Source organism: Macrobrachium rosenbergii, chromosome 2, assembly GCF_040412425.1.
Source record: "Macrobrachium rosenbergii isolate ZJJX-2024 chromosome 2, ASM4041242v1, whole genome shotgun sequence".
Taxonomy (NCBI): Eukaryota; Metazoa; Arthropoda; class Malacostraca; order Decapoda; family Palaemonidae; genus Macrobrachium; species Macrobrachium rosenbergii.
The window spans coordinates 39,539,916-39,550,512 of record NC_089742.1 but is presented as its reverse complement, the minus strand read 5'-3'; the positions used below and the strand labels follow the sequence as shown (position 1 = coordinate 39,550,512).

Below are 10,597 nucleotides of genomic sequence, written 5' to 3'. Positions count from 1 at the left end.
AAGAATGAACTTGGAATGCACATAGCTTTGTCAATGGCAATGATAAAAATCAAAGATCCATTTCCATCTCATAATCAAATCGGGTTTCAACATATGGCAAACCATTTTGCAAAATTTCACTGAAATCCCAGATTAATTCAAAGGAATTAATCTGGTCAATGAAGATTGCATTACATGATCTAAACTTTGATCCGCTCAACATTAATGGTTTCAAATCAATAAATGACAATCATAAATGAAAGCTATCTTAATATAAGCAGTGCTTAAATCGTTCTCTCTTTCATAAATAAAAGCTAACTTAAAATTAAGCAGTGTTTAAATCGTTATCTCTCTCTCTCTCTCTCTCTCTCTCTCTCTCTCTCTCTCTCTCTCTCGTAAAATCATCTATCGATGAACGGAAGAATAACAGCCAACAAGCACATCAACAAAGTGTACAATTTAACATTTTTATATTCAATAACAAATGAACGAGTAAAAAAGTACAAAAGTGCGATACTTTTACTATAAATAAATAGGTAAATAAATAAATAAATAAATAAAGTTTGTAAAGTTTGTATGACTACGGCTTTAGCTTACAAGACAAGTCTGAAAACCTGATGACCCTGAGACACAAACAATAAAGAAATGGCATTCAACAGCCGAGTTCAACGATCGCAGAAGAGAGAGAGAGAGAGAGAGAGAGAGAGAGAGAGAGAGATAAATCAAAGATTATTTTCATGTGATGGAGAGAGAGAGAGAGAGAGAGAGAGAGAGGAGAGAGAGAGAGTAAAAGCGTACCTTCAACCCACAAACAAATATACCCACAATCCTATAATTATAATATGATACAAGGCTCCATAACCGAGTTCCCACGACTCTTCTATAGTACACACCCTCTATCAATCAAATGCAAGCCTGTGATTTGCCCCAAAGGTCCCCTACATAGGGCTTTATTACGTTCCCTTCCGAAGGCTGAATCCATTACATGAAGAGCATCTTTGATTCTGTTGGTCTGTCTGTCTCTGTCACATGAAAACCATTGTGATCTCTCTCTCTCTCTCTCTCTCTCTCTCTCTCTCACATGAAAATCATCTTTGATTTATCTCTGTCTCTCTCTCTCTCCATCACATGTAAATCTTTGATCTCTCTCTCTCTCTCTCTCTCTCTCCTCCATCACATGAAAATCTTTGATCTCTCTCTCTCTTTCTCTCTCCATCACATGAAAATCTTTGATCTCTCTCTCGCTCTCTCTCTCTCTCCATCTCATGAAAATCTTTGATCTTTCTCTCTCTCTCTCTCTCCATCACATGAAAATCTTTGATCTCTCTCTCTCTCTCTCTCTCTCCCATCACATGAAAATCTTTGATCTCTCTCTCGCTCTTTCTCCCTCTCTCTCTCTCTCTCCCTCTCCATCACATGAAAATCATCTCTCTCTCTCTCTCTCTCTCACACATGAAAGGTCTCGTGTGAGAAATGGTCTAATGCCTTTAATCTTTTCAGAGATGCCTTTCACCTTGAAAATTATTGGCTTCAGATAAGAACAGGACAATAAATTATTGTCACATTCATTTTTTAACTAATGAATCTAGAATGAAACAGCAGTACAGAATACTTCCACATCATGAGTAAACTCTATGGTATTCTTAGACCTTGCTCTACCTACTCCTTGCACGAACATTTGCCTTTCTTTTTAAACGAAGGCTGTTTTTCGCAATAAGCATCCTAGCCCACACAATTTCACCAAGCTATACTCTGCTCTCCACAGGACCAAACCACCTCTAAAGACACACACCCGTCTTTTCATCAAGGCTAACGTGTTTACCAAATCAACGATTTCTTTTTATTAAATCATATATCTCTGCGTATCAGTGTCAAAGATCCTTGATAATTAGTGGATAAAATACTTATCTCATTTGTATCCACATTTTCGCTTTTACTCCCATCCGACAATCTCGCTCAATCTTTAAATAAAAAAAAAAGCAAGATACTCAACGATACCCGTATCAACCCTCTCTATGATAGGGTATATCGCCTACAAATTGAACAAAAGCACTGACAAAGAGAAAAAAAAGTGGTCGCAATATAAAAAAAAATCTATAAAAAAGGGTCGCAAAAAAGGAAAAAAGGTGGTCGCAATATAAAAAATCTAGAGAAAAAATGTCGCAAGAAGGTTGAGTTCTCGTGATTTGTACCAAAAATGGCACAAAAACTTGTGTAACTCCTGTCTTCAGTCGTGTTATCGTATATGACGATATGACTTCGCAGTTGAGACAATTTCTCGACTACGGTCTTTACGCTTCGTTTAAACGAACAAAAAAGTAATTGTACAGTAAACGTAATTCTGTTTTATTAAATCTGCTTCGGGAAGTACCTGCTTATTCTTCGCTAAGAGGAGGCTATCGCCTGGAAAATTATGTGACATGAGAAGGAAAATTATTAAACAAGTGAAAAATGCGCCGGAGTTTCTTCGGCGCAATCGAGTTTTCTGTACAGCCGCTACAGCCTATAATCAAGGCCACCGAAAATAGATCTATCTTTCGGTGGTCTCAGTATAATGCTGTATGAGCTGCGGCCCATGAAATTTTAACTAAGGCCCGGTGGTGGTCTATCCTATATCGTTGCCAGAAGCACGATTATGGCTAACTTTAACCTTAAATAAATAAAACTACTGAGGCTAGAGGGCTGCAATTTGGTATGTTTGATGATTGGAGGGTGGATGATCAACATACCAATTTGCAACCCTCTAGTCTCCTTAGTTTTTAAGATGTGAGGGCGGACAGAATAAAGTGCGGACGGACAGGCAAAGCCGGCACAATAGTTTTCTTTTACAAACAACTAAAAAAGCAAACGGTTGACCTAGAAATACGCTGAACAAAATACTCTACCTTGAAAAATAAAATCGTTGTCCAACCTTTAAAAAAATCCATATTCACAAAATTTCAACTAAAAAATCATCTCTGAACAAAATACGTAACATGTTATGTAACATGTGAAGGAAAAATATAAAAAAAAGCAAATGGCTGACCTAGAAAAATGTTGAAGAAAATGGTTGACCTTACAAAATCTCATCTAAATATTCGACCTTGAAAAACAAAATCATTGCCCAACATTTAAAAAAAATCCATATCCACAAAATTCGACCTAAAAATTATTCTCTAAACAAAAGTGATGACTTAAAAAATCTGTAAAATAATGGGTGGCCCTCAAAAAAAAAAAAATATGCAAAAGAAGTACCATACCTTCAAATGATTTTGGAACAAAATGGCTGACTTACAAATATCCTGAACAAAAGGAAGACCATAAACACGTCTAGAATATGAATGACATAATTATTTTGGAAAAAAATTGGCGGACCTTTAAAATTCGGATGACCTTAAAAGCTTCGAATAGAATGAATGACCTTAAAAAATGTTGGGAGCAAAATGGCTGACCTTTAAAATTGCCCGAACCAAATAACAGCCTTGAATCCTGAAAACAATGAATGACTTCTGCAAAATCCTAAATATTTGGTTGACTGAAAAATATTCCAGAATAAATGATGAACCAAAAAACACACAAACACACACACAGGACCATAAAAATAGCCAGAAGACATACATAACCCTAAAAAAAATCTAAAACTGACGAAAGAAAATTTTAAAAGATTATGAAAAAAATGACTTGTTAACAGCTTGCTGAAAATAAATGGCTAACCAAAAAAAAAAGGCCCGTTTTAACAATTTTTTTAAAACATGGAAAGAACTCTGACCAAATGACAACCATAATAAAAATTCATAGAGAGAGAGAGAGAGAGAGAGAGAGAGAGAGAGAGAGAGAGAGAGAGAGAAAGAGAGAGAGAGAGAACTCCGAAACAATTCCCCAAAATAGAAATAACGCCCATAATAAAACCAGGGGAGAAAGAGAAACAAACCCCCAAAAAAGGCAAGACATCAATGATAAATACTCATGGAAGAGAGAGAGAGAGAGAGAGAGAGAGAGAGAGAGAGAGAGAGAGAGAGAGAGAGAAGAAACATCCCCCACCCAAAAGAAGCGAAGTCAGGCTACTCACCAGCTTCTCCAACTTGAAGACGTCCTTCTTGGGCTCGACGTTCTCGAAGATGTCGGTGGTGAGTGCCAGCAGGACGTAGATCGTGACCGCCGACAGCAGCACGTTCCGCTGGGACGCCCTTCCGCCCATGGCAGCAGTGCTCGTCGCTCCAAAGAACCACCAAGACTCCGCTCCCGAACGACTCCTCCTCCTCCTCCTCCCTCTCCTTCTTCTTCTTCTTCTTGTCGCCGCAGCTCCTCGGCGCTACCGGCAATGCTAAGGTGACGTCACTGCGGTCAGCGCTACATCACCATCACCAATGTTTGTTTGTTTGTTTCTATGTGTTGATCGGCATTGTTCACAAAGCGTCCGGTCTGTTTCTTTTCATTTTTAATCTGTAATTTCAAGTCTGAATGATGGTATGGTTTCTGCAAATGCGTTATTTCAATTTATATTAATATGTTGAGGAGTAAAATTCAAAACTTTTCAAACACAAGGAATTCGAATGCACTTTTCAGATGTATCTACAATTAATATAACCTTCTCCACAGGAATGAACAAGCAGTTTCATATAACTGAGAGAGAGAGAGAGAGAGAGAGAGAGAGAGAGAGAGAGAGAGAGAGAGAGAGAGAGAGAATTTAATTTCTTTTGTTTCAGTAATGAATAACAGAAAGGACACTTTATATTACAGAAATAATTAAAATAATAATGGAAAAGATCGAAAAATTGTTCCATTAATGAAGTATGTTAACGTTAATGTTGATATCTTACCGAAAAATATAAGAAAATACAACGAATAATTTTAGGAATATATATAGAGAGTTTAGGCCAAAGGCCAAACGCTGGGACCTATGAGGTCATTCAGCGCTGGATAGAAACTGAGAGTTAGGTTTGAAAGATGTAACAGGAGGAAGTCCTCGCAGCCGCACTATGAAATAACTGTTAGGAGAGGGTGGATAGCAAGACGGAAGAAAGATAATATGAACAGAGGCACAGTAAAAGGAATGAAATGGGTTGCAGCTAGGGGCCGTAGGGACGCTGCAAAGAACCTTAAGTAATGCCTACAGTGCACCGCAAGAGGTGCACTGACGGCACTAACCACGAACGAACGAATAATTTTAGAGCAACTGTCTACGACTAAAAAACAAAGGACTTTTCATCCCAAAACTGAAAATTGCTAAAGTTTAACACTGTACGCTAAAGACGATTAAACCTCCAGAGGCATTAACAAAAAAATAAAATAAAAAAGATTTAAACTCTTACAGTGGTCCAAAGGAGAGTCGGACTTTAAACTTAAAAGCAAGAACACGTAGCAATGACATCCCAATCGCCAAAATCCATAGCAGTGACGGGATACAAGGGATACGAGCACTCTTGACCAGCCAAATTCCAGTTCCTAATCTTTACCGTATCTTCTTGACGAACGAATTCTCATAGTGGTTCCAGTTTATACCGATTCTGTGTCGAACAATTTCTATAAACTGTTTTTAGAATTTTCTTCAAAAACATTGTGATTTTAGAGCAGATCCGTCAAATACCGCACCTGTAAACCTTAAGATTTTTTTTAGAACGATTTCTATCATTCAAATACTTGAGAAGTTTCGTACATTTATGAACTATTATAAGTGTAGTTTACTTCATACTAAGCTTACCAAGTTCCTCATATAAAGCACCTTTAAAATTTAACTTTATTTTTAAATTTTTCAGAACGATTACTGTCATTCAAATACTTGAGCAGAAGTTTCATACATTTATGACCTATTACAAATTTTGTTGTTGTTTACTTCGTATTACGCTTGACAAGTTCCTCATATACAGTGCCTTTAAACTTTTTTTTTTCTTTGGCCGTTTTCTACCAGTCACTCGAGAATGTTCCGTAAACAACTATTAACTTTTCCTAGCTTTTTTTTTTTATCTAATTTGTACAACGTCTTCTCAGACACATTTCAGTCAATTATTAACTTTCACCCTCACACCTGTGGCCTATTGCAAGCGTGAAGTTCTGATTTTTGGGATGAAGTTCCTAAACTATGCTTTGCCTAAGCGCATTTTCCACTTAGAGAGAGAGAGAGAGAGAGAGAGAGAGAGAGAGAGAGAGAGAGAGAGAGAGAGAGAGAGAGAGAGAGAGAGATAGCAGCTCTAAAAGCTTACAATTTCGACTGTCACCTTGTTTTGTATACAATTTGGAATTGGAATATACAATTTAGGCCAAGGGCCAAGCGCTGGAACCTATGAGGTCAATCAGCGCTGAACCGGAAATTGACAGTAAGGAGGTTTGAAAGGTGTAACAGGAGGAAAACTCGCAGTTGCAGTGAAAAATTGTGAGAGGGGGTGGAAAGTCAGATGGAAGAAAGCGAATATGAACGGAGGTACAGTAAAAGGAGTGAAAGAGGTTGCAGCTAGGGGCCGAAGGGACGCTGCAAAGAACCTTAAGTAATGCCTACAGTGCACCGCGTGAGGTGCACTGACGGTACTATCCCCCATACGGGGACCTTGTTTTTTTAATGTGATTCCTCCCGCTAAGCTCACAACACTGCAGTCGACTAACTACCGGTTACATAATTCTCTGCTTGGGTTCAACAGAAGCAAAACTGGTTCCGTCAGAACGCGGGAGTTCACTCCGTCCGCGGCGGTATTTGAACCCTGAGTCCTCTTTAGCGGGAGAACCCAGGTTCAAACTAATAAACCACGAGGTTTTCTGAATACGAAATTTACTATTTTGTTTATGTTATTTTATTTTATTTCATACGTTTTGTACTTGATAATTAATGTTTCGTCACTGGCAATTTACCCTAAGAAAGAAAAGTGAGCAGTTTTGGATATTCTTCTATTAAAATAATATTTGAGACTTCAGTTAAAGCAAATTTTATTTGTATATACGTTTCTCTTTATCAAAATGAAAAAAGACTGATACCATTAAAGTAGGGAAGTAGATTATAGTAAAAGAAGAATACTGATACCATCCAAGTAAGAAAACAGAAAATAGTAAAAGTCTAGATTACTATTTTACAAGATGCCATATTACGTCCAGAAAGAGCAAATATGATAAAGAACGAGGAATCTTAATAAACAAGAGAATATATTTTGAAATAATGGAAAAGTGTTAAAAGTAGAAATACATAACAAATAGTTTGACAAATTTCGATAAATTCCTTAAGTTTAAAACAGACAAATAAAAAAATCCTGTGTTTTACAACAATAAACGCGTATTTCCAAATACGGGGAAAGATTACGAAAACTCACTATTACATTACAGTGTCTCGGAAAAGTCCAAATTCTTAAATAAAAAAAAGATAAGTAAAAGAACACATGATTCTAACCCCAAAATAAATTTCCATTTCCAAATCGTGGCAGAGAATAAAAAAATCTCAAACATATTAAAGATTACCTCCAGAAAAAAAATTTCAACCCTCAATTTACAGAAATAAAACAAAATAAAACAAAAGAACGCGTGAGGAAAGAACAAAAGACGAAAAGAGAAGACCAAAATATTTCGCCTTTTTATTTCTAAAAAAAAAAATTAAAAATAAAAAGAAAACGAACAGAATATATTGGCGTTATGACTGTGTCATAAAAGAACCTTAAAAATGAGAGAAAAAAAATGCCATCTGCGTGTTGTTTATGAAAAGAACCTAGCGGGGAAAACAAGACACAAATGAATAGCGACTAAATTATTTCTTAAAGAGAGAGAGAGAGAGAGAGAGAGAGAGAGAGAGAGAGAGAGAGACTGTGACCCCCGACACTGAAGTTTATGACCCGTATGTTGACTATCCCTGAATCACTCGTGTTAGATTTACCAGCTGTCTTTTTTTCTCTCTCTTTGCATAGAGGACCAGTTTCCTCCAATTATCATCATCACCATCATCACCAACGTCACTTGCATCATCATTTCCTTTTGTGATTTTCCTCCCGTTGTTAGCACTGTCATTATTATCAGATCTGGACCACATGTGTCGCATAAGAAAAGTCTTGAAGTCTTGATAATCAAGTCAATGACTGAAAGTTCCTGATAACAGTCCTCAGAGGTAATACCGATAACTTCAAGACAGATCCTCGCAAGCAATAACGAAAATAACACGTGAAGGAAAGAGCAATTTCAACGGCGCAACCAACGAATAGAAACGCACACACGCCACTGGCTGGCAGAACAGGAAACTCTACCTCTTCCTATAACGGGGCGTCCTAGACCAAGGAGAGAACATTAACAGGCGGATGAACATTCCATGGGTGTTCGGGGCTCTCTCTCTCTCTCTCTCTTTCTCGAATGTTTTGAATCATGGTCATTATTGCTTATTGTTCTCTTCATCATTCCCATCATAAAAATTGTCATGCAGAGTTTCTCTCTCTCTCTCTTATCTTTTCAATCATAGTCATTATGCTTACTGTTCTTTCTTCATCACTGCCACTGTAAAAATTCATATTGAGTTTATCTCTCTCTCTCTCTCTCTCTCTCTTTCTTTCTTTCTCTCTCTCTCTCTCATGTTTTTAATCATGGTCATTATGGCTACTGTTCTTTCATTATCACTGTCACTATAAAACTTGTCATACTGAGTTCATATCTCTCTCTCTCTCTCTCTCTACGAAGTTTTTTGGTGTGGCTAGCAAAGATTTTTGTCTTCAATCACTGTATGAAGACCATGTTGAAATTATTTAATTTTGTTTTGTAAAATAAGTACAGTTGGTCGTTCTGCGTTCATAAAGTTTTATTTCCAGAGGAAAATTGTGTAAATAAAAAGAAGGAAGTTTAAATACAACACTACGACATGACCGTGTGTATCTATTGAAACCCTTTCTTTGTCCCTCTCTCCAACAATCATAAAATAAATACAGGACTCGACGAATATATATATATATATATATATATATATATATATTTATATATATATATTTATATATATATATATATATTTATGTATATATATTTATATATATATATATATATATATAGGTGTGTGTGTGTGTGTGTATAAACCTACACACACACACACACGCAGTATATATATCCTCTCATATTCCCCTAACCCCAGATGCGCCTAAAATCAGGTGATTGGCAGCGGGTACCGTAACCAAGTTGCTACAAAGGTTTCGAGAGACTAATACCCAAAAATTACAAATGGTTTTTTTTATAAAATGCACTGTGTATATATAAATATGCTCTTGTGTGTGGCATAGACAGAGTACAGGTAACGAACACCTAGTCTACCTACCACAAAATCTAAAACAAGGAAATGGCAAGCAATACACTGCTGTCGGTATATCGTACTTAGATGCGACTGGAAAGTTACTGAAATATTTATGTTAATTTTTAAAGGCCAGGTGGCCCCCAAAAGACAGCACTGGATTATTATTATTATTATTATTGTTATTGTTATTGTTGTTGTTATGGTGATTCCTTAAAATCATCGTATCACTACTAATATCACTGTGGGACTAACACGAGCACTATGGTCAATAATATTAATGATAATGGTGATAAGTGGAAAATTAATGCTTTGAATATATTCATTTGATGTTGCACTGTCCAATGTAAAAACGAGAGAGAGAGGGGTGAGGGGAATTTCTTGAGCAGCTGGCGAAAAATTTCAATATTCACGCCAAGTCATAAAAATCGGACTCGGTTCTTTTCTCAGCCCTTATTACTCTACTTAAGCGGAATGCAACAGTCCTTCATTCGTCTTATGCAAATTCAGCATTCATTCTTCAGGTTGCTGACACACAATCAATATTCATTGCAGTTCCGGACACTCTTAAGTCACCACTTTGTGGTGCATTAAATCTGTACAAATGCGATTTATTATACATCATTATTCATGGCCATGGAACTACCAAAACTCTTTGCAAAAAATAGGAATTTTACATGAGACCATCGGAGTCCGGCGTGGGCAACAATGAGGCCGGCAAGCCGAAGAGTAGCACGAGTCCCTAGGTAATGAAAAATATATAAAAATCACCTCATCTCTTGGACTGACATTGTTTTGTATTTGCAAACTGCCAAAGCATTCGAATAAGCGTCAAATAAAACAGCTTTCCGAGATAAATCCATGAATAAAAATACTCGAAAAGGCAAATCTGGCAACAGAAAAATAGTCATTAGTATTTTGTGAAGACGTATTGTATAAATGTCATCATCATCATCATCATTATCATCGTCATCATCATCTCCAAAGGCGGGCGATACAAAGGGCCTAAGTGAAATTCCTCCACGCTTGTCTTTCAAGGGTTTCATTTCCATAATTAATGCGACTAAGTATTGTAATTACATGAAATACGACGTTGAGCGGTGGCACGAATAGAAACCGGTATATAAAATATGAATTCATTAGTTCTTGAGTTCTTCTTGAGAGAGAGAGAATGTTTGTGATCTCTTATGTGTGTAAATCGAAATTAAAGCTTCTACGCATATACAAAATAGAAATTCCATAGTCGTAAATCGAAAAAAAATTACCTCTACGCATATGCAAAATATAAATTCGATAGTTCTAGAGAGAGAGAGAGAGAGAGAGAGAGAATAATGAAAGCGCGATTGTTATGCAAATCGAAAATAAAACCTCAAGTGTAAAAGAAGTTCCCTTCTTGGTAAGCTTATATAT

The 10,597-nt window shown here is 36.7% G+C and overlaps 1 protein-coding gene across 3 annotated transcripts in view; it reads right to left on the bottom strand.

The window, feature by feature from the left end:
* LOC136845367 (carbohydrate sulfotransferase 11-like) overlaps positions 1-10,597 on the bottom strand; it is a 152,038-nt gene that overhangs the window by 81,127 nt on the left and 60,314 nt on the right. For 2 of the 3 annotated variants that reach the window (XM_067115638.1, XM_067115637.1), the window contains exon 2: positions 4,028-4,401. In XM_067115638.1, coding sequence (XP_066971739.1) covers positions 4,028-4,156 — 129 coding nt within the window. In that variant the 5' untranslated portion in view covers positions 4,157-4,401. Of the gene's footprint in view, positions 1-4,027; positions 4,435-10,597 lie in introns of all 3 variants that reach the window. The other variant, XM_067115636.1, reaches the window with a different exon arrangement.